At 37.0% G+C, this 25,752-nt stretch overlaps 1 protein-coding gene across 1 annotated transcript in view; it reads right to left on the bottom strand.

Moving 5' to 3' along the window:
- The window catches only part of LOC127646715 (ribonucleoprotein PTB-binding 2-like), a 110,209-nt gene extending 84,800 nt beyond the window's left edge, over positions 1–25,409 (bottom strand). The window contains 3 exon segments of the mRNA XM_052130546.1: positions 5,328–5,394; positions 25,081–25,371; positions 25,374–25,409. Of these exon segments, the coding sequence (XP_051986506.1) occupies positions 5,328–5,394; positions 25,081–25,371; positions 25,374–25,409 (394 nt within the window).
- Positions 25,410–25,752: the final 343 nt, after the last annotated feature.

Raw genomic sequence — 25,752 nt, 5'->3', positions numbered from 1 at the left:
GCATCTACTGTACAAATGTCTTGTATTAAACTTCAATGGAAGTTTGTTGTCCTAGCATTAACTTAAGACAGAGCTTTTGCATTTACCATATGTTTCCACTTGTACTGAAAAAATCCATTCAACGCCACTCATCACCCAGAGAGCTGCCGCTCTGGGGTGTGTTACAGCAAAAATGGCTGTGTTCGCAATGGTATACTACCCATAGTACTTTTACTGTTTCTGCTACATCAGTTTATGGAAGAAATAGTAAGAGCAATATGTAGTTTGCCATTTCAAACTCAGCCCATAATTGTTTTCAGTTCACAGTCAACATAATCATCATATATATAAATATATATATATATATATATATATATATATATATATATATATATATATATATATATATATACACAGTATATGCGTGATTACAGTCAGAAAGATGCAAACTTATTTCCGAATGCTGAAAGTATATAGACTGTGTTCATTTATTGTATTTTTTATCCAGCCACATTATTTTTACAATTAATTAATGCAGTCTTCATCTGTCAAGTCTGTCTGAAGTCTTACTTTTGCTCAACCAGCCACAGTATTGTCAATGTATGCATGCAATAATCATTTGCAGTCCGTTTTTGATTAAAGCACTGAATCCAGCAGAATCCTCAGCATTATCCTCATATGTTTAAGTGCTTATGACAGACATTACTCTATATTCATTCAGCTTTATAAAAATTAATTCTGTAGAGAAAAAAACTCCAGAAAACACAAGTAGTGAAAATTAGATGTGATCCAGGACCTATATACAGCTGTATGCCATTGAAACACTGACGTGCGGTCTGGGTAGGCAAGCTAGGCACTGCCTACCCTGCCAAAATTCTAAAATAAAATGTTTATTAAATAATAAACTTGTATTTGTATTTTTACTTTGTATTCTTGTGATTTATATATGCAATATGTGTGTTATTCCAATTGTTTAGACGTTATGATGACAAATGTAGCAGTTACGCATAATCAACTAAAAACAAATGGTAGAATAAGCAGTGCTTTTACGGTCCATTCATTGCAGACGACAAGCGGAAAACCCATGTTGCGCATGCGCACTTCGATCCTGTATTCTTTAACATGTACGGCAAAAAGCACAAATCTGCTGTGCCTTTTGACGTAAATATGTTATGCCCGTAATCATCTCCGTTACGTATCAGACATGGACCAATTAAAATCGAGATATTCCTGGACGTTTGCGTAGCTAACGTCATTACACCACAGCTAGCGTACATGCCTAATCCCCGCCAAATTCAAAATCAAAATGACAGCACCGGCCGTAATCACGGAATTAAGAAATTTTTCCAAGCTCGATTTTAATTCCAAATATGAGTTAATTGCAAGAGGAAGGTCTACGCCAGCCTTAGATGGACTAGTACAGAAAAAGGGCCCCAAAATTATCCCATCATTTCAAACTGATTGGCATGTAAGAAAAGATTGGCTATGTGGCTGCGCTAACAATCAGCGGCTGTACTGCTATCCCTGCCTGCTTTTTTCAACCAGTCAGACTGTTTGGACTTCAGCGGGATATTGTGATTTGAACAACCGCAGCTTTAACCAAGCATGAAAAGCCGTCAGCTCACATCCAGTGTCAAATTACACTGAAAACCTTTGGAAAATCTCGGCTCGACCTTGCACTTGACGAGCAAAGGAAGCTGAATATAACCTACCACAATGAAAAGGTAAAGGAAAACCGAGAGGTTTTGAAGGATCTGATAAATGCGTAAAGTTCACTGTTTACGCGCTTGTGTGTGTGTGTGCGTGAGCGAGAGAGAGAGAGAGAGAGAGAGAGAGAGAGAGAGTACACGATATACATCCTGATTTGTACATTTCTTGATATGCCGCGCTTGTGCGTAACGTTCACTGTTATTACGTATTTAGCTTAAACAATAAATCAGGTAATCTGGCTTTCATAACTCAGTGCCTAGTCTCTTTAAGACATCACCGCACGTCACTGCATTGAAGAGACTGTAAGTCTAACCCTCACAGCCTTTTGTCATTTGCATCACAAATCAAATATGGTGCTAGTTTGAATAAGGTCTCTTTTTTTCAAATGTGTGTTATGTGACTAAATGCTTTTTCATCAATTGGTGCACAAAGAACTGTAGAATAGTCACACATCATGAACGGCACTACACCAATCTGGTTTCATGAAAAGTAGTAATAATTGCACAAGAAATCATACGTGTTGGTTCATACAAATTTGTACAAATTTTGGTTAACATAGAGAAAAATAAATGAACCAACGAATGTTCTAACAGTTTTTCCTAAGGTTAACTCTAACCCAAACCTAACCATAAAGTCTAACCCGGCCTTTACCCTAACTCTAAACTGTTGAAATTCTGTTTGTTGATTGGTTGGTCTGATTGGGAATAAAAGTTGCACAACATCTTACAATTTTGCCACCTTGTATGAATTATTATAACTTATTATTATAAGTTATGAGACTGTGTTGGACTAAACATATGCGATACCCATTGTGACAGGGCGGAGGGCGGGGCCGGTCATCAGGGGGCTCCCTGACCTGAGAGAACGAGGGAGGAATGTGACAGGGCGGAGGGCACCTGGCCCCTAAACAGGCTAATCAAGCCTCAGAGAGGGATAAAGGCTGACTGAAAGCTGCAGTGTGAGAGAGAGAGATTTACAGACAGCTGTCAGACACCTTTGTGTGTTTGTCTTTTTGTTTAAGTTTCTAATTAGAATTTGCGTGCTTTCAAATTCCCTCAGTCTGGCATAATAGTGTTGGGAGACCACAAGGGGTTTATAACATTTACTGAAGCATGATTTTGTATTTATTCAAGAATAAACAAAGTCAAGTTGATGAGTTTGCAGATTAGTGTATGAAACTGGTGTAACTGAGCAAACTGTATTATTATAAATGGTGATGTTTATTCAGCAATTTCTCTGTAAGTAGTCTTGAATAGGTCATTCATTCAAGCTGTCAAACCACAAAACGACATAAATGTAACTGAAAATACAATGTGTAGGCTATATGAAAAATACATCTACACAATATATCATCCAGTGACGGCTAGAGAAAATAATGTTTTCCTTTGATAATGATTTGGGTCAAACTTAATGGAAAACTATGCAAGTTTCACTGCATATTTGTGATGGTGAGAGTTGGCATGTGTGCGTACCTCCGTAGAAAAGTATTGTTTCAAATTTTATAATGAGGCATGTCATCCACCAGATGCATCCAGTGTTCAACCCCTTTAATTTACTTTGCCACTTACACAACCAAAGTTGTGTTTTGAAATATGTTACAAAAGACAAAAACTATTGTGCAACAAGCAGACCAATTTATTGATGAAAATATCCTGATATATATCGATAATCATCGGGAAAATAGTCAGAGTAAAGGCATTGATCCCAAGCCTAATAGTAATACATCTTCATTATTGTTGGTAGGGCTGGGACAACGCGTCATCGATGACGCTCGACGCAAAATATGCGCGTCGATTCGTCGGATCCAAAACAAAGATGGCGGCCGAGTAGTAGTAACACACGCAAAATATGCGCGTCTATTCGTCGGATCCAAAACAAAGATGGCGGCCGAGTAGTAGTAACACTAGTGGCTCCTCAGACTATCAGAAGTGCAAGGCGGCATGCACTCGTTCCTCTAAAGTATGGGAATTCTTTAATTTAAAAGGAAACAATTCCGTGATATGTCGTCTTTGCAAAATGGAGATGGCCTTCCATTCACGGCAATGCACCAGCATCTGAAGAGGCGCTACCCGGGAGCAGCTGCAGATGACAGAGCACCGTAAGTTTTTTTTCAACTCCCCACTTTGCACTTGATGTTGGAGTAGGCTATAATACGTTGTCGACACCTAAAGTTTTCGCTTATAGCTATTAATAATGCTATAAGCGTATTTTTCACTATTAATAATAATAGTGAAAAATACATTGAGGACACTGACAACGCGCTGACAGACAGGTCCAATTTTGAAAGTTGAGACTTTATTAAATGTTACCTGCTAACATTTAATAAAGTCTCAACTTTAAAATTTGGTCATTCAAAGAAAATTAAACCATAAATAGGCCTACTATTTTGTGGCTCTTTAATGTGTCGTGACAGATTGCCTCAGTTAAAGCTGCTCGTGAACCGATCATCTTTTCCTTGGTTAATTTATAGCATCAAATAGGCTAAACATGAATGTAGCCTACATCAGAAGGACAGTTGTTTTAACCGCGGAAAGATGTCAGTACAGTAGCCTACAATCCGTTATTCAAATCCACCGACGTTAATCTTCTCTCTCCTGATTTCTTTGTCGGACAAAAATGGCATATTATGATTGATTGATCAGATCGCCAGTCAATCAAACTCCCGGCAAATGTTTTTTTTTTTTTTTTTACATTTTATACACCCCCACCCCCGATGAAACCGGTATTACCGGTGTTGTCACAAGTCGATTAATCGAAACGAAATCGAATTGGACTGAAAAAAAATGAATCGTTAGATTAATCGATGAATCGAAAAATAAATCACTAGATTAATCGTTTAAAAAATAATCGTTTATCCCAGCCCTAATTGTTGGCAAATAATGTTATGAAATTCTAATGATGTATTTTTTGCAAATTATGCAACATAAAGAGATGCAAACTTATTTTACCATTAAGTAGTGGTAAGTAGAGTAATTAAGTATAAATCAATTCCTCTTTATTGAAAATCATATCTGTGAACTATAAGCATTAGTTTCAAGTGAACTAACAGCATCGCCTCGATTTATGATGTAAGATTTATTATAAAAGCATATGTAAGACTTTAAAAATGTTTTGCTGCATGGTATACTATGACAAGCTTGGTTTGCTCTGAAAGTCTGCATGAGTTTTCAAATACTCTGAAATTTCAGTAGAAGTAGCAACTCTTTGGATCCAGGAACATTAGCTCATTAATGTAATCAATGGCATATTTTGCTGTTGAGTGGTTCAAGATATACGGTAGGACTGAAGTTAAATATTATTATTTTAAGCTATAACGCATGTGTGCTCATTTGATCCATTATCTAGAACGGAAATAGAAAGAGGACAATTCAACACTGTTACATTAAGTATACACATACAAACCCCCCCAAGCTTCACTTTACTTCAAAGCTACATGCAACATTCCTCCACTTAGAGAGCTGAGATCTTTCTCCAAAATAGAAGTGATCATTCACCACCAAAATCAATTAACATCTCAGGTACATTGAGTAGGCAAATGTGTGGTGTTTTTGGACAGGCCAGGAATTATTCTGATGGCTGAGATGTAAGGGAACCTTTAGAAACATGAGAGCGTAGATTGACTAAAGGAGGCCAATTACCTGTTCCTTTGTTCCGGTCCACAAAACAGTATTTGAGCTCGTACTCACGCAGAATGTCATGGACCTCCTGTGGGAGAGGAAGAGAGGGAAAGAGAGATGAGTGGAAAAGTGGTTCTCAGTATTGCAGCTAAAATTGAAACTATGATGAATATGTTTATGTCTATAAAAATTTTTGTAGTTTCACACTACAGATTTGTTGAGATTAGGGGTGTAACGGTTCTCTGTAAAAACGAACCGTATGGTTCGCCAGCCACGATTCAGAAAGCATTTGCTCCACGGTTCATCTCTAGTTTAATAACGCATTTGGATCACACAGTTTGCCGAAGAAAATAAAGCGCCAAATAAACATGCGCAGTTGTAACCTCCACTAATGCACCTGTATTGCTCTGTAGATGGACAAACTCTGCATGTGTTTCATTTGGGTCAACTTTCTATAGAGAGAAACTGTCCTATTAACTGTTAGTATGTTAAATCAGTTGAGGACATCACAGTTCTGTATGCGTTGACAAAGTTGGCAAAATGGTAAGCAGAGAAAACAAGCTCCTTGCATCATTTAAGTCTCCTATCTGGGAACTTTTTCTATGCAGTCAATTACAACAGCGATGGTCAAAAAACTTTTACAAAACAGGCACTGTTTGCAGACATTGCTCGACATGAGTACCGTATACTGGTAATAGATATCGATCTTTGATTAGCTATTTACGGCGACATTACCCGAGGATATATAGCATGTGATGTGCACACGCCCGAAACTGCACACGGACACAATCCATTCCATCTTTAAGCAGGCACTCTGTGCTATTTCGGATAGACATGAAACAAGAACTAAAGCACAAGGGGTGTTCATAGCCAAAGTTATGTTGCCCTTACTCCATTGATGAAGATGTGGGATTTCCGCGTATGATTAAAATACTTGAGTCGCGTTACGACATCCATTCTCATATTCATTTTAACAGCAATTTTATTTCATCTATAGTGATGTACAGATTCTGAACATTGAATATACGTTGAGTTGAGTTTGAAATGCACTTTATGTTGATGCATGTAGAGTAATGCAGGTATAAATTTAAAATGTTGAGTTAGTAATTACAGAAAGGTTTGAACCATGGTTTTACTATAGTAATATTGTAGTAACCGATTAAGAGTAAGTTTGTTTTTTGTGAGTTAAAGCTGGATCGAAGTGAACATAAAGGTGAGAGAGTGTAGTCTTACACACTGGAACAAAACATTTTGAAGGGGCTATATTTGTGATAGCCTAGGCCTGTGTAATTTATTAGAAAGTTCATATTCTTATTCTGCTGTTGAAATTAATCCAGAGCACGTAATTCGCTAGCGATCTAGTAATAACTGTGCCCTATCTGATTGACAGGTGGCTAATGTGTGTGTGCTGAACATACACATGTTCCGAAAATACTTTTTTAAATTTCAATAAATGCATGATGTTTCCAATGTCAATGAGTAATTGTGTTAAATAATCTTGATCTCAATAGTGACCAAAATAATCATAACTATGATTTTTGCCATAATCAAGCAGCCCTAACCCTAACTCTAACCCTAAACCTTTTTTTACTTAAATCTTAATTTTCTTTTTGTCCTAACCCAATACATTTTTCCGAATTAATCTTTATTTTATCTAACTTTTATTTTGATCTTGGGACACTGGTTTTGAGTTTTCGTTATAATTTTAAGATAAGTTAGGAGGGTGGGAAGAAATGGTGCTAACTGGAAATATTAAATATCTAACTTCTTTTCTTGATTGATGTTCCTTGTATTTTTATTTATTTTAAGTTTTAAACAATTTGAGGTTTGTTTACTCTTTACTTTTAAAAAGTTCTTATTTGTTAGCTTCTAATTTGATATAGGAGGTGGAAATCTGAAGACCTGGTGTGTGACCATAAATGTTTGAGCCTTTAAAACTTAATTTCCCCTAATCTAACCCTTATTGCCTTAACAGTAGCAAAGATAGGATTTTCTTAAATTATCGAGCCCCCTACCATCAAAAATGTACGAAATTTTGCACATGACGTGCATGATCAAACCCTGAAAGCCGTATTCCTGAGCCTTAACTCAAACCATAACTCTAATCATAACTGCCTTAACCACAGTAGGACAAATAGGATTTTAATTTATAGACCCCTAGCATTACAAATTTATGACATTTTGCATATGTTGTCCATGTGTTTTAAGTTTTATTAAGTTTGAGAATTTCATTCACAAGAAACAGGCCATTTAGTCATCAAAGGCCATCCTCAAAAACTTATTTTCTTATATCTTCCTAACTATATAACATACCACAATTCTTTGATATGTTTTTTTCTGGAGGGTCTCTAGATGGTGGATATAACATTTCTTGCGAATTGGGATAACGGAATAGGACAAATAAAAAAGTAGGTTTTTAAAAACAAATATACATGCCAAAAATATTTTCTTCCAGAAAGGAAAATCCACGTGGCCATATCATTGGGGGCCACAAAAGGAATCAGAAAAACTACAACATTTTATTCTAGCCTATACGGCTCCGGCGTTATTAGCACAAACATGAATTAGCTTATTATAGTGGCACCGTGTGGCTGATTCTTACCAAATTTTATACACAGCTTCGTATACAGGCCCATCTTGTGTATAATAAGTTTCATGACCATTGGCCTTTCACAATTCAAGTTATTAGGTGCTGAAATTTGATTGGCTGCTGGGTGGCCATTTTTGTTGATTTGACAAATCCATATGTTAAGGATATGTTAGCACTTGAACAAAAGAAGGTGCATATTTAATTTGTACTTTTTCGATCAAACGACTGCAGAGTTATTATAGTATTTTAGTTGTTGCACCCCCTATTGGCAGCATTGAACGAAAATTTGTGTGCATCCTCAACATAGCCTTTTAAGTTTGGCCTTTGTGTTGAGTAGAGATCTTAGTCAATGAATCAAAGACCGTTCTACTGAAGGAATTGTATCTCTAATATCGCCGGGACAATTTGACGAATACAATTTTTTATAACTTTTGTCATAAGGGTCAGTAGATGATGCATACCAATTTTCGTGTGAACCGGACAAACGGCCTAGGAGGAGTTCGAAAAGGTTTTTTTCCTTTCAGAAAATTGTAAATAGCAGAAAAATGTCATGGATGGAAATTAAATCAGAGATATATGTTTTGTAGGGCTTGACTCACGGATTCAAGAACTTTGATTGTAGCCCATACGGTTGAGGAGATGTGAGATATTATCGCACCACCTAAGGGCGGACGGGTGTCTGTACATATGTTTTGGTGTACCGTTTGATGATGAATCAAAAGTACAAAATTCCTTTTCATATTGGGACTCTGCACTGAGTTGGTTCCGATTGGGCAAACGGTCTAGAACTAGTTCGTTTTGAATTTTTTCCAAACAATCCAAAATAGCAATGATGCAAGGAAATCACAGGAAAAAAATGATTTTTGCACTTATGGTTCAAGAGTTATGGACCAAAAAGAAAATTGAATATGGTTTCTTTACTATAGTGCCACCTTTGGGCCGATTTCATACATATGGCTAGCCAGCCAGTGTACTATCATTCCCCAAAGTTTCAAGTCTCTAGGTCAGAATAATAATTAGAAGAAAATCCTAACAAATACAATAGGGTTCCAGCACCTTCTGTGCTTTGGCCCCTAGTAAACCTCTATGAATGATCATCTAGATACGGGCTGCTGTAAAAAAAAAAATAATTGTTTTTTTGTATCACTATGAAAATCATGTGGACATGAAAAATGTTTCTAACTGCAGCCACACACAAATACAGAAAGTCCACTGTTATCAGATAAACATACACAGCATCATAAATCTCTTCCTCTTTCCTTTTATTCACATAGCAGGCCCTGCTGTCACATCTAGAACGTGTGCAAGAGAGATAAACCAGAGGTGCCCACACTGCCTTTGAGCTTGCACTAGCTGGTAAAATTAAAGATTAATAAGGACACTTGAGTTTTGACAGAAAAGGTAGTTCTCAATAAAGTGAGGGGATATAACATTCTATGGCCCCATTTCCACTTGGTATTAAGATGCGTTATGGGTGATCTGATCACATGTGGTCAGCTCTAAATACAGGTCTAAACAGGGTCTAAACCGTTTTGTGATCGGATCAGAAAAAACACATGAGTGTGGTCAAAAACCAAGTGACCAGATCACATTTGAGGTGTAAATGATAATCCATTCTGTATGTGTCTCGGCAAGAGTGAAGTGCCGCCATCAGCTGTATACACCACTGCACTAAAACAAGAGTTTAATCTTTGCTATTTACGAGTGGCTTTTAAAGAATATGCTGTCTGATTGGAAAAATTTTAAAAGCTGATACATACACAATCATGAGAGCCTTACGGATCTTCTTTAGTGTGTCTGATATCAAAACAGATGATAAGCACGACCACCAGAAGCTCCTTTAATACAGGTAATCTACTAAAAAAACAGATAATTCGGCTTGACTTGTTGCATTTGTGCTTAGATTAAATTTCAACCGCATCTGAGAGAACCAGAGAGATGTTTTTTTTTGCATTTTCTTTGTGTTTTCTGACTTTATTGCGCTTTATTATCATGCAGTAACACACTGACATAGTGATTGATGTATGTCGTCGTGAAACAGAGACCCTTCCCTTCAAATCCCAACACAAGCGGTCACAGGAGATGCATTTAAGTGATCAGGTGTAAACAGTCATGTGTGTACACCTGAAAAACATCGTAATACCAGGTGGAAACGGGGCCTTAAATACATCTCCTGTGACCGCTTGTGTTCTCTATCTAAAACTCTTGTTTAAGTGCAGCGGTTGAATGACAGGTGAGGGGTGGCACTTTACAGGACGAATTAGGCAACAGTAGGTGGAACGTTTTGCGAAAAACGGCCTGGGCTTTCTGAAATATGTGTCACTGGCACATGTGAGCCCCAGTTTCAGGGTGTAATGACCACAGAGTTGTGCCAAAGGTGATAAAAGTGATGTGAATTATATAACACAGTCAAACATGTTTTATTTACTCTACCCCCTAACCAAAACCTGAAACCTAAATGTTAGTGAGGTAAAATGTTATTTTAGAGCAAAAATGCAACGTATGAATCGAGCTCACCATTGTTTATGTGGACACGATTACTTCTTGGATCCTATGGCACCAGAACCTGTCTTGATGCTTGTCAGTAACTTGGCTATATGGGGTTGATTTTAATGTACATGAACTTTCTTAAGCAATATGCTGATTGCCCGTGTGATCGTGTTGGTGTTTCATGGAAGAAACTCTATTCCTAAAAGCAAATACATTGTACTAAATGCTAGTGCTATCTTTCGATAAAAATTTTGAATCGCAGATTTTAAAAGTGCTGAAATTTGACTACTTTTCTAGTCAAAATTATTTCATTTCCATCACTATGTAGCAATGTAATGAATTATAAAAAAAATTCAAAACAAAGCCTTCCACAATATAAAGACAATGCACTAAAATATGAAGGCCCAAACCTGCAAAAATAAGAAATAAATAAATGTAATAATAAAAATAAATAAAGGAATAAATGTCTTGATAAAACAAATATAATTCGTTTTTAATTAAATTTATTCCTGAATTTATTATTGTATGACTTTATTCCTTTATTATTTTCTATATTTATGTTTAACTTTATTTTTATTATTCATTTATTTTGCATTGTTTTTTATTTTTGTGTTCATTTCTTTTTATATTTATTTATTCCCACATATGTTTATTTCCATATTTATATATTCCCATATATTTATTTATACATGTATTTATTTTTACTTTTCTGTGTGCAACATGGAAATGAGGGAGGCGGTCTTTGCGTAGCTCCAGTGCATCATTGGTTGAGAGCTCAATAGTACTTATCGGAAGCAAATAAGATGGACATCCCACCATAGCACCCCCTGACCCTTTAAATCTCCCCCTGAGATTAAGATATATGCAGGGAAACATTTTGCAGAGAGTCTAACAATCCAGGATGTGCTTCGACATTCATACCGGCCTACAGCTCTCCTAAACCATCAATAAGCACCACTACTCTAAATGAAACACAGTCATTTGATGCGTGGATATCGACTTCATTCGCAAGTTGCGCAACTCTCTAGATATATGTGAAGTGTCAGCTATAGAATTTTTTTTATTGCAGAACTTATATATACATACATAAACGATCAGGGAAATGAAGCATGGTTGTATCTTTTACAATGAACAATCATAACAACAGAAAACAATATTATGGATTCGCGGACAGCAAAATATGAAGTTATATACACAGGAAAAAAAAAAGCATAAGGTTAAATCATATAATTTATGAAACTTGCTCATTTTGTGGATTTGTTGAAGAAACAGCTCCCCATTTATTTTGTGATTGTAGTATAACCAATAAATCTTGGATTGACTTAAGCTCTTATGTTTTTAGCCCCACAAATAGCTATAGTTTACACAATATTGCCATGACCTAACGTCACATCAAAACAAGTCAAGAGTAATTGAGCACACGCTTCAATCTATGATAAACAGGACCAGCCCACATAATTATCATACAAGAGACAGAAATGTAAGAATAAATATAAAAATAAATACATGTGGGAATATTTAAATATGGAAATAAATACTGGTGGGAATTAGGGATGGGCAATTGTACTCGAGAACTCGAACGTGACAGCGACGATCGTGAGTTTAAAAAAAGACAGATTTTTCATTTTTTCTGATTGGTTATAGCAGAATTTTGGGCAGAACCTTGAGCTCTGATTGGTTAGCGTTGCCAGAGCATGCGGTCCAAAGTCCAGACCAAAGAACAGAGAGAAACATGGCTTCAAAGTTGCATAGTGATGTCTGGCTTCAATTCGACAAAATAGATGCAAATACAATTCAATCCAATATGTGCAGCACCAAGCGGTCACACAAATGTACCACAAGTACAATGCGTTATCATCTAGTATTTGTACATAAAATGTCTTGTGATACCAGAGAAGCAACTCAGACGAGCATTGCATCTTTTACTGTCAGACAGAAATGCAACGTAGCCAGAGCCAGAAACAGCAGAATGTACCTGAACACAAACTTATCCAGTACTGTCGCAACATTGGATCCAAGACACAAACATCTGTAGTTTCTTGAGAGACAGAGAGAGAGAGAGAGAGAGAGAGAGAGCATCTGAAACAGCTTTACAACACTGTTACAAATTCTGTCACACCCATACAAAGTGACTCTCAGCCTGATCGAGCAGCAATTACGGCGCTCAACACACTCACGTGAATTTTTGTTCGCGTGACAACTAAATCTAAAGTTACTTCAGTGAGCCATGAATCTCCGTAAACCAGGAGCCTTTACTGTGGTGGAAGGTAAATGAGAATCAGTTTACAAAGCTAAACACTGTACTTCGCTGTTCCTGCGACATCTGTTCCAGCGGAGCACGTTTTTTCCACCGCCGGCCTAATTGTGAATAGACTCCGCACACGTCTCTCACCTGTGCAGGTAGACCGACTCTTCTTTTTGAACAATGTTTAGGATGTAGCCAATGTTTAAGTTTCATCAGTCGTGGTAAATATACAGGATGTTTTTGTTTTGAGTTTTATAAATCATCCTGTCTGTTTTATTTACAATTAGCAGTCGTTTGTTTAAACTTGTTAACCTTTTTTCTGTAGCTTTGAAAATAAAAACTAAGCTGTTCATTTTTGTTGTTGTTTCAAAAGCACAGTTGAAATATGCTGCTAAAGTAATATTGAAGACAACGTTCAATTAAAAAATTACAGTTGAATAAAGTAGCCTAAAAGCAATCATGTGTGTTCATTTTTAAATCACATCTGATAATAAAAACACAAAGACAAGTACTGTTAAATAAATTAGAAGCCTTTATAAAATAATATATAATAAAACAAATGAATGGCTCTAGTTTTACTAACAATAACGAACGCAGAATTAAGGTTTAGTATTACAGAAATATCCTATATTCGGAGAGATGATGAAAATCAACACCTTTTTGTCACAGTTTTACATTATATTCATATTTCATCAATAATCATCATGTGTTGTTCAATAATTTAAGTCAGTTTTACTCTGACTAAAATGTCATCATTTTAGTCAATATACAGGCGATGTCAGCAATCACTTGATAAAGTAGATGAAAATACTGTAATGTAATCAGAAATATACATAACATTATGAGAACACCATAGAATGTTGTGAATTCTTTTTGCTTTCCCGTGTTTCAGCGCACTGTTAGAAGCACTGTTACACTCTCTGACTATAGCACGTAACTGCATTTGCATCCTTTTGTGCAGATACAAGTTGTAATGTTACGCTTATGTTGTGTATCTAGGATATCTGATTAATCTCATAGGATGCGTCATAGAAGGTGCTTCAGTTTACTGAAGTTCATTTATTCTTCAGCTTCACCTAATGCAGCTATATTTCAGATGTTTCTTTTTCGATAACATTGATGCAGCATAAGCAGTGTTATTTTTTATAGTCATTTGTTCATGTTTTCATAGACATGTTTTCATGTTATTTTATTTATTTAACATTTAATAACAATCTTATAATATTTTCATTATCTCCATGATGGACACGCCCCTCCCCCCGCTCACGCCCCGCCCCTCGAGTACACGAGTACTAATTTTTTGAGACCTATCAATGATCGAAATAAGAAATCGACAAAAATGCCCATCCCTAGTGGGAATAAATAAATATAAAAATATATGAATTCATAAATAAATAAAAATAAAATCAAAAACAAATGAAAGAATACAAAAAGTTTTAAAGAATAAAAATAAAAAGAGAAAATAATAAATAAAGGAATAAAAGTCTACAAAAATAAATTCAGGAAGAACTTTCATTAAAAAACTCATTATATTTGTTTTATCAAGACACTTATTCCTTTATTTATTTTCTTATTATTACATGAATTTATTAATTATTTTTGCAGGTTTTGTCATAAAATATCACCAATTCAAGTAACATTAAACGTTTCCCAATGTCTAAGCGGGAGTTTGACTAATTGAAGGAACTAGTCCGCACATAGGTTGCATATTCATTTCAATGGTCATTAAATCCCTTAAACTCTCATCCTCCACAATATTAATTTGCCGGTAGACTGTGGCTATCCGCTTTGTTACAGCAATCTTGAAGCTTCACCATCAAAAGCACTTGCAAATAAAAACGTCTCATTCTGTGTTTTGATAACAAATAAGATTTGGTGTGCTTCTGTGGTAATTAAAATGTGCCTTACATGGGATGAAAAATTCCCATCTTGTCCGTCATTTTATCACTGAGATTCTTTTATTTACTGAGATATCAACCTTCACGGCTCTATCATAGGAGAGAGCATAACGGTCAACTAACGTGTTAAGACAGTTCCGCCCATAGAATGTCTATGGGACCACAGCGTTATGCAATTTTATGCTTAGCTTGTAGGTTCACATTTGTAGAAGGGCTCTGGTGCTGTTGTGTGTCTGTTGGTGGCGTGTGCGTCAGTGTAATGACTCCGGGCGGACACATTACAAAGGTTCCATCCTTCACACCAGTGTTTATGCTGTATTAATGGTAAATGCGTTAATCACGATTAAGAAATACTATCAATTATTAAAATAATTCTGACAGCTACTAAATACTATTATGACTTTCATCTCCTTCAGTACTTTCATCTCTTAAACAGAATGGACAATGCAATTATGCGTTCTAATCTGTTTGACAGAATGTAGACTAGATTTTACCACTTCACATTGAAAATACTAATCGAATTTCGCAAAGTTTTGCTTCGCTGGCCATATATACAGTGAGATGCATGTTAAATCCTGTACACACAAACTAAAACTGGCAGTTTTAACAGAATTCACCGGGTGGTGCTTTTGAGTGTGGACACAAGTTGATCACATTTGTTGAGCAAATGGTTCTGTCATTCAGTACGTTCAGATGGACATCAGAAAGGGGGTTATTGTGAGAATGTGACTTACTCTGAGAAAGCTGGGTTCCTGTTTAAATGTACTGGATATGCGGTGTACACTTTACACTCATATGTGCAGCCCGTCAGAAAGCAGTGTCCCCGTAGCAACGTAATCCCCGCAACGCTTCATTAAACAACAAACATGGCATCCGAGAAAGACTATTTTATCTGAGGTAAGGGACATTCCATCATTTAAACTGGTGTGTATAAATGAGTATAGTTTACCGAGCACATGGATATGCTTGTTTTTCTCAACAAAAACATGCCATGAGATACAATATAAACATAATAACTATTATATTCCAAGTGTTTATACTCATCCTGCACGTTAACTGCGTCAGTCTACTTAATTAGCGGATTATTTTTCTTCGCATTGTGTGAGCTTAAATGCTTTCATTCTATTCTTTTTTGTTTTACGCATTGCTTGTTTAAATAAATATATAAAAAAAACACATGATATAAGCTTGTTTTGTTTATAATTAGAAGCTTTACGACTAAAAATGTCTCTTTCTCATTAATTACCTTCATTAAATAATAGAATATTCAAATATTAATTTTTTATGAGCTTAAATATTCGAATACCAAATTATCGACGAATGTACATCCCTACATCACAGCCTGTAAAATCCATTTCAAAGAGCAAGACGCACCCTCCCTCTGCCTCTAATCAAAGTCAACAAGACACTTCCCACACAGTAAAGTCTGCCTTAGTTATGGCTTTCTCTTAACACATCACATTATACAAATGTTTTAATGGCACATAAATGGGCAAAAAGCCTGGGCAAGCATCCAGAAACCATTGGATATAGATCAAGATGTCAGGACCAGCGACTGTGTGTGTCTACAAGACAAGGCAGGACTGGGAGTAAAAATCAGTCCTGGAAAAATCGAGCCCATTTGGCTCAGGCGCTCCCCCATATCGTTTTGAGACTTAGCAGCGGAACCAGGGCTTAAAGTATTCCGGCCGGGGGCCGGATTTCCGGCTTGAGGGCAGGTCCGGCCTCCGGCGCAGGCAAAATGTATTAATCAGGCTGCAAATTACAGTCGGACGCACTTTCGGCGCGGACGCGCTTGGAAAAACGAAGTGCGCCGCTTCCATTATGAGCGCGCATACCCGCGGCTGCATTTGAAACTGGGAACTTGAATGCGGTTTAATATTTTCGAAGTCAATTGATTTCACCTACCAATCATATGAGAGGAGCGCAGCTCTAACTAACGTCACAAGCCTATCAGAAGCAGAGCAGGGCGGGTCCTGGTAACAGTGTGATTGAGATCCATACCTCACGTTAGCGTCGCCGGTGAAAGCATGGAGCGCAGAACTCCAGAAACAACATTAGGTGACTTAATGTCATCATGGATGAAAAGAAAGGAGATGTGAGTTGGTTGATTTCAGTAAATTAGCTCAGGTCAGCATAATCATATTTTCTGTCTACACCTTTTGATGTTAGCCTTACGTTGACTGAGCTAACATTAACATACACTGCTGCTAGGTAACTTCAGACTGTTAGTTAAATATTTAATGTAGAACATTCTGTGTAGCTTACTAAAAAAAACATTATGTGTAGGCCTACCATGAAAACGAGTCCACTTTAAACCGCTTTATTTTCTGTCAGCAATGTATGACAAGTAATGTTGCAGTGTGTACGCACCTTTAGTGCTGTCAACGTTAACGTATGCGATTTCTTTTTTTTTGTCCAGCTTTAATGTTTTAAAATATTTAACACAATTAACGCTGCATCCGTTCTTTGTCATTCTTTAGCTCTTATTAGTTATTAGTTTGTCCACCAAATGCTTTAAACCATTAATGTGCGACAAGACAAAAGAGAACGCACTTCAGTAAATGTCCTCCACACACACACACACACACACACACACACGAGGCACAAAAAGTCGCTGAACCAGTATCGAATTCTCTTTCGGCTTGAATGAACAATAACACACACATTTATGCCAAAATGTCCGTTTTGTCGAGTATCCTCACAAGAATCAATCATTATTAACTTTAAATGAGTTAAATAAAATCTTAAATGGAAGTAAAGCGTAGTGAGAGAATGAGACGCGTGAGATCCTGTCACCAGCTGTAGATCTTAAAGTGACAGTAGCCACTAATTCTGTCTGTCAGTAAAGTTAACCAAAGAACAAAGGGAACAGAGAAAACTACTAACTACTCTTTGACTAAAGAACGCTTGTAGCTTTAATAAGGATTAATCGAATTTAATTTATAATTTATGCATTATGGACTATTTTATAACCCTAAAATTTAGTATACTAAATAAAATATCAGTGATACTGGCCTTCATTAATAAAAAGATGCCATTAAGATACAGCCGTAATACTTAAAAATAAATGGTTCCATTTGAAGATAAGTCCGTTTCTGCAAAACAACCCCCCAAAAAAAAAGTTCAGGCTCAGCAATTTTTTTCACTTTAAGCCCTGCGGAACGCTGTTTGGTTTAATCGAGTAGTGCCTTTTTGTCACACTTTAAGTATTAAGTGGCATGCTATGCGACTGACCGGCCGACCAGGAAAAGTCCCGGTATTCCTGATGGCCATTCCATCCCTGCTACAAGCTGCCATTAATTTCAGCTCAACAGCTGGGACAGTTGAAGGCTAAAAGATTTGGGAGGTGCGGTTACTTCCCTTGATTAATGTTCATGATCACCAGTGTATGTGCATGTACTACAGGTTACAGGACCCATGGCCAGGTGTATGACTTGATCAAGTGCTTCATAAACAAATGCTCAGGGTTAAAAGAGGGGATTTACAAAAAGGGAAGTTAAAACTAAAAGAAAGAGAGACATTTATCATACATCTCCTATTATAAACCCACACAAGAGATAAATATGCTCACTTGTTTATTATTTCGTACTGCTCACGTTTTCTAAGAACTCAGAGATGCTTTGTTCACTCAGAGAATACAACTGCCAGAATCAGATGCATAGAGTCTCCTGAATGTGTTGTAGGCTGGTGACATTGATGAGTGCTGCTAACAGCTTCTTTCCCTTTATTACTGATAGAAGAATCTTTCACAACAGCTACATATACATCCTCAATTTTTTTCAAAGTATAAGCTGCTTTATCATTTCATATTATTCTGCGCAGAACAAATTGTGTATTTGTCACTTTTCTACTATAGTTTCCATACAAACTGAGTTGCTTTGAGACAAAATACTTGTACATTTCGGTATACAAACCAACCCTATTATATGAAAGCTTGTTTGTAACATCAAAGATTGAGGCATTGTTTTGTCCCAAAAACTGCAATAATATTTCAAATTGACCTTTAGTTAAGCCCCACCCTACTTGGTTACTGGTAACATGTCTGACAAGCTTTCCTACTAGTGCTTGTTCTGTCACTATGAAACATGCGAGAGAAGTCTACTAGGGCTGAAACGATTAGTTAATGTTATCGACAATGTCAACAACTGTCGACAAAAATGTCATTTGATCTTATTTAATGCAACTTGAGAGCATTTGAAAAGCTAATGATGACGCAGGAGTGCAGCACTTCAGCTCATGCTTGACTGAGGAGAGGGAGAAAGAACAGCTCACATTCAAGCTCTATTAAGAAGAGGGAGTGTGCATTAATCGAAGTGACCAAAAAGGTGAGAGAGTGTAGTCTTAACCCATTATACAATGCAAAAAACTAAAAAAAGGTTTTAGATTTGTCTTTTTTGGTTTGTTTTCCTATACATTTTCTTTAGGAGCTATACTGCCGGGTCGTGAATCTACACACCGGGCATGGTGGTGCGACAGACACAGAGAGCATTTACGGGTAGCTGTCCGTCATATGTGTGTGTTTGTATCTTTTGGTTTAAGTTCTTAATTAAATATAATTTATATTGTCAAGCCGGTTCTGGCCTCCTTCTTTGATTTTCTACTTAATCTTAATTTGTACAATCCCAATGTCAATTTCTTAAAATGCCAAGATCGCTCTTTCTTTCTGTCTGCAATCCCCAACATTCAGATGTGTGAAAATACTTCCCATTTGCTACAAAAAATTTCAGATTAGCCACTGGCTGGTAATTTTTTGATTTTACTCATCAGTGTTTGAGTAGTGTAGTGGTGAAGAAGTTCAGCACAGAGATCTTTTCAATGCATGCTGAGAGTAATATTTTTCACACTTTCTGTGTTATCTGACTCCAGAGACTAGATCCAAGCAAACCATTTGTTGTTTAACAAAGTCTCTTAATATCCTTTCTGTTTTCTACAATCAGTTATTTATCAAAAACAATAAAAGAAACATTTAATTCTAATCACACAGATGCTGTAAAGAAGCCATTTGGCCAAACAAACACTACTGTCAAAGTCCCTGCAACAGGTCTTAAAGAGAGGTACCATTTTAGCACTTGATCTACATATCAAGTAAATATTCATCAGAAAAAGTACAAATTAGGCATGTAAACAACAAACATGCAACAATATACAGTATATATGCAATATAATATACCTGTATGCAATTTCAATACACCATATTTATTGATGTTATACATGGACTACATTTAAAAAAAAAAAAGATAAAATGTCACCAAAATGACAAAAAACAAATGATAAAATTTGTAAAATTGATATGTCCATAATATAACATGTTAGAAGATACCATGTATAATGATTAACAGCATTAGCTGAAAGAGAATATCTTGAATACTGTATGCTAGCAAAATGGACATTATAACAGAACTATACCCAAATTAAATGTGAAATCAAACCATAATATTGTGATTTATCACAATATATTGAATCGTGGCATGTGCATCGCAATACGTATCAGCATATAACAGCCTTACTGTGTATCACCATACCCTACAGAGTATCCAGCAAGTGTCAGATCAATTGTTTGTGTAATGGCAGCTCACAGCAGACACATGATGAAAGTTAGGAGTGTTTTCAAAGAGGAAGGCAAAAGGGGTGGTAAAATCTTCTAAAATAGAGCTTGCTTAACTCTGTCATGACCTGAATTAACAGCCAATTTGAGAGGTCAGAAGAGAACAGAGACCAGACAGAAACTTTCACAGGGAAGGAGAAAGGGAAACAAATGATTTTAGCCTGTAACACTGATAAAACCTAATGCTATGCCCCCACATTGACAACAACTAAAGGACACTGTAAAGGCCAATTCACACTGCCCCAACAAACTCCAAACACATTTGTTGGGTCAGCGTTTTAACTCTGTTGGTGTTTGTTGTGGAAGTTTGTAAATATTTGTAAATGTAAATGTAAAATTTACATTTTTTTACAACTTTTTTTTTACAAAATTTTTTTACAACTGAGCAGTTGTCAGTTTGACAACTGCTCAGTTGTCAAACTGAGCAGTTTGACAATGATGGTCATGCTTCTCAACGTTCTAAATCCAACAGCCAACTTTAGAATATTGGTGTTTGTTAGAGTTTGTTGGAGTTTGTTGGGGCAGTGTGAATTGGCCTTAAGGGACACAGTGTTGGGTAAGATACCCAAAAAAATTATCTTTGACAAATTACAAATTATTTCTCTGCAATCACTGTCAACTGTTTACTAATCGAAAAAGTAATCACATTACTAATTACTTACATTTTCTTCAGTAGGGGGTGAATGCATGAAGAATGCGAATCACCAAAAACATAAGAAGAATATGAAAGTGAAAGTTAACGGGGTGATTGACTGAGCAGGCAGGATACTTTATAGTAAAAATGGACTTAGGGGTAAGGGGTTAATCTAGTCAACGTCAGTGAGAAGCATGTAGCATGTTAGATGTGCCCAAATCTAAAAGTGCCGGTGATTGGCTGTGTTTAGGCATCAAAGAAAAACACTAGTTAACGCCGGTTAAGCTCAGAGACGCGGATCACACGTGAGGCTGTAGTGTGTATGCGTCCCAACCCCCATAGATGTAAAAGATGTGGAAAAGATCAAAAGTGTGGCTACATTTCACCAGGCTCGATGCCAACAGCACGCGATGCAATATTTGCCACAAGATAATTGCTGCCAAGACCGGCAACATGAAAAATCTGATGAAGCACTTGACAGTGCACGGAATAAACTTAAGAGCACAAAGTTGCTCCGTCTTCAACCAAGCTGGTGCATCCACAGAGCCTCCTTCAACATGCCTACCACACGAGTCCTTCTCCAAAACTACTGATGAATGCAGCGGCGCTATGACTGGGACACCGACAGGTAAGGTTAATGGTTTGCAAACAAACAAACCAACAAACAAAATCGGCTAACTTGTAGTGGTACATGCTTGTGTACTTGTTAAATTAACGTTTCTGTGCACGGTGACATAGTCCTATAAACCTACGTAACATTAGATAGGCCTATTGTTTGGATGTATGGCTATAAATAGCTAGCTAATCTATGCTAAACATGCTTTAAGGTTGACAGTATCTGATCAAGTTTAACTCACATTAAACTAGGTGTCTTGTTAAAGGGTAACTAAACCCTAAACCAACTTTTTTTAGTTAATGATCTGTAAGCATGGGGCTTTATTAGTACTGGTCATTGATTCAAGTAATTTTTTTGACATTTGTGTATAAAGTGTTTTAATTCTACAATATATGGTGTAAAAACGTCTGAGCCCTCTTCAGGTTGAACGGTGGCTACTGCAGTTGAATTTTCCTATTGGCTGTTGCGGTACTTCGTGACGTAAGCGGTGACAGCTGACGTAAGCAGGTTCCAGCTCACCACGCCAGATTCATGTACATGTCGTCTTGCGACCGTGTGAGGAATAATAATAACATAGAGTCTGACAGCAGCTGTCAATTAATCCGTCGCTACGAGTCTCAGGTGCCCCCCCCCTCCGCTCAGCCCCGCACTCGGTTCGTTCCCTCTATCCCCGCCGGGGTCTGCCCACTTTTCCAGCATTTTCAAATATTTCTAGTGGGTGGAGTCAGACTCTGAGAAGGTGTTTAGTTACCCTTTAAACCATACTTATCCTTATGGTTGGCTGAATTAACAGTTTAGCTATCTTGTTTTTTTTTTTTGCCTCTTCACATTAATGTTTAGCCTCTGCCCCTGCCGACCTTGGCATGAGGAGACCAGAAGGCTCAGGAGATGAGTCTTTGAGTCAGTAAAAAAGTCAACAAACTGAAAAAATAAAACTAAAGTTTTTTTGAGGTAATCTTGTTATAACGGATTTCATAAAATTGGAATTGGAAAAAATATTGTTTAGGAACCGGTACCGAAGTCAAGATAACGGTATTGATATCGACATTTTTTTAACGATACCTAGCCCTATACACATCTGGGATGGCTTGAGGGTGAATAAAATGAGAGAATTTTCATTTTTGGGAGAACTATTCCTTTAACTTTACACAGTGACCTAAAAACGGTGCGTTTATGATGCAACACAACCGAGACGCTCCAAAAACGTCCGTCTGACGCAGGTGTACATTGACGCATCCTTAGACAAGCCCTTATAATAAATCTTAGATTGATTGACGAATTAAACTGCTAAATGGATTCCTGTGAACACTAGGCCAATGAAAGGCTTATGTTCAAATATATCCATTTTATAATTATTTAAATATAACTGTTTATAATTATTTTTATTTGAGGGGCTTAGTATGTAATTAATAGCGATTAATTAGACTAATTAATCAGCATACCATATAATTGATTTGACTAAACCATTTAATCGATTGACAGCCCTACAATAAACCAATAAAAATAATATATTTCTGAGTAAGGTTTCTATCACAGTTGTGTACAATGCTGCTGCATGGTAAAGAATGGGCATTCCAATCACTTTACATTCAGCCAACAAGTGATAGACAGAAGAGAATTGGAAGAAAAAAAATACTATGGAAAAAATATTGTTTATTTATTTTGATCAGGTAAAAACATAAATAAATTCTTCAAATTTATGATAGGCCTTACATTACTTAGGACATTTTTAAGTGAAAAGGACCTTTCATAATTTTTTCAAGCAGTTTCTGAATTACTTTTTCATAAATATGTATTTTTTGAGAGTATAATGAAATTGTGGCTTATATCGCCCAACCCATCTGTATGTGTGAATGATGTTTTGGGTATTCAGAGAGCACATACATGCACCAGAATACTCCAGCGCTGAACGTCTGCTTCTGACACCCAAACCAACAGCAGCACGCCCACTGTGTCAGAGTGGACTTAAAAGACGGATGGGATGAGATTGCCCAAAATTTGAATCAGAGGTCACCTGACAAACAGCAAATTTCATTTCTGACATTTCTCCTGCCACCAACCTGTGACCAACCTGCTACTAAATTATTCAGTATAAGGAACTGATTGATTGTGTATGTCTGAATAAGAGAGAAAGAGAGAGAGAGAGAGAGAGAGAGAGAGAGAGGGACCAAACTGCTTTGCCTGACATGTGTACCCAGTGATAAACCATCAGTCTGTGACCTGATCACTCCAGTGTGCACCCGACACTGTTCTCCAAACTGTTAGATACTGTTGGAACTGTGAGATACAACATGCAGTACAGGCACAAACATTGTATTGTGGTGTCAGTAAATAATAGAACACAGAAATAATCGAAACATCCCCTATGAGCATCTAATACTCCTGACAACCCAATGTGAAAGTTAAAAAAGTGCTGTAAAAGTGCAGACATACAGCACAGTGTCATTTGTTCAGATTATACTGAGGATAAGATATTGACTGCATTAATCTCCTCCTGGAGCTGAAGAAATATTACACCTCCCTCAAGGACTCAGGTATCCAACATGTTTACTGACATTAATAATGTGGGAAAGCTCTGTAGGAAATGTCATAGGCAGCAGGCACCTCAGCTCGTTGAATATGAAAATCTCCCACTCAGAGTTTAGCTCACCGCTGTGCACAGTCTCTCGATCTGCCTCAGCGCCTTTACCCGGATCCCTGCCTTTATGAGCAAACATGCCTCAAGACAATATCTAACCACAACTAGGCAAATGAATAAGGGGCCGTTCAGACCGAACTTGTTTTGCTTCCGTCTGCGCTATTTTCCCCAACTGTTTTTCAATATAAACATGGGCTAGACGGACGTCTTTGACCGTTGCGCCACACAACGTTTGAAAACGCGTCTCGCGACCCGTTCTGTTCTTTGCGCTGCGTTTAACTAACTTTTTTCGGTCTGAACAGCACCTAAGAACCACTGTTCAAAAGTGTAAAGTCATCCTCTAATTTGTACAAAAACAATAGCTGTTGTAATTTCAGCACAATAAAACCAGTCAACTTTTAATATAAGCTCTTAGTTGTATGGTAGACAATTTACGAATGACATTTAAATGTGACATTTGATCTAAAAACAATGATGCGGTGAGCCGCTCATTTTAACAGCAAACTGCCATAGTATGTGCCGCCGCCGCGCTGTTGTTTTCCTACTGTTTGTTTTCTTTCCACTTTAGTTGTGCTCTTAACCTACGCATTGGACATTGTTTTAAAGCGAATTACTTTTTTGGGTCACAATTAAAACTTAAGTGGCTATTCTGATTATCAAAGTAAAGTCACTGATCCTTCATCTATTTCAGTCGCTTAAATAAATGTTTCTGTTAGTGCGTTCTATTATCTGCTTTCAAGCCAACAATTGTTTTAATTTGACAGTAACATTAGTTAAGCCTATTAGTCATATTTAATTGTATATATTTTGGCTGAAATATACTATAGTAGTAGTCTTGTTCAGCACTCAACTGTCATAAGTGTTTGATTATATTAGATTTATTTGCATGGAATAAAAATTTTTAAAATGTATCTTGTATATTTATATCTTAAGCAAACTATAAAACATTCTTGAAGCTATAAAAAACACCCCGTGTAAGTTTTTGTTTATTTAGCAATGAACTAGTGAACAGTATAACTTTCACCTGTCAGGCTGATACGTGTAAATTCCTCTACCTGGTTAGTGATATCCTGTGGCAGGTTCTTAATAAGAATCTTCCTCCTGTTGCTCAGCTCTCTGCGAGTTTTCTCCAACCGTCTCTCGATCTCATCGGGATCTAGTTCGGTTAGATCTCTGAGGATGGTGGTCCCATCGGATGCTGCGTCCTCCTCCTGTCGGCTCGCGGGGCTGTCGGACTCCGGGTGAGGTGAATTTTCCGGCTTTATCGCGTGCACGCTCGGCGGCTGGATGGATGAAGCGGCCGCCATTTTGCAGCGCTCGGTGGAAAGTGAGTCGGAGAGAGCGGGTACTGTATGTGGGCGCCTGTGCTTTTAGTCAAACCCATCGACGGCACACTTGAAAGTCGTGTGGATAACCCCCTCCAGAGTACAACTGGCGACCTCCACCGATGGAAAGCTAAACTCATAATACTCTATTCATCTCTCTCTGTCTCCTTATCAGAATACAATGCAACCTTGACTGTCATCTTAAAAAAAGTGTTCATTCCATAAAAGAAGCTAGAAACAATAAAATAACTCTTGCCAATAATAATAGCAATTGCTAGTAATAGTTGTTTGTATAATAATAAAATAACATAACTAGCAATTACAAATAATAGTATTATAACCAATTTAAAATAACTGCGTAATTACAGTTGCCCTTTGCATTTTTTTTTATTTTTAAAATAG

Source organism: Xyrauchen texanus, chromosome 7 (assembly GCF_025860055.1).
Source record: "Xyrauchen texanus isolate HMW12.3.18 chromosome 7, RBS_HiC_50CHRs, whole genome shotgun sequence".
Classification (NCBI taxonomy): domain Eukaryota; kingdom Metazoa; phylum Chordata; class Actinopteri; order Cypriniformes; family Catostomidae; genus Xyrauchen; species Xyrauchen texanus.
This window is presented reverse-complemented; position numbering and strand designations above follow the sequence as displayed.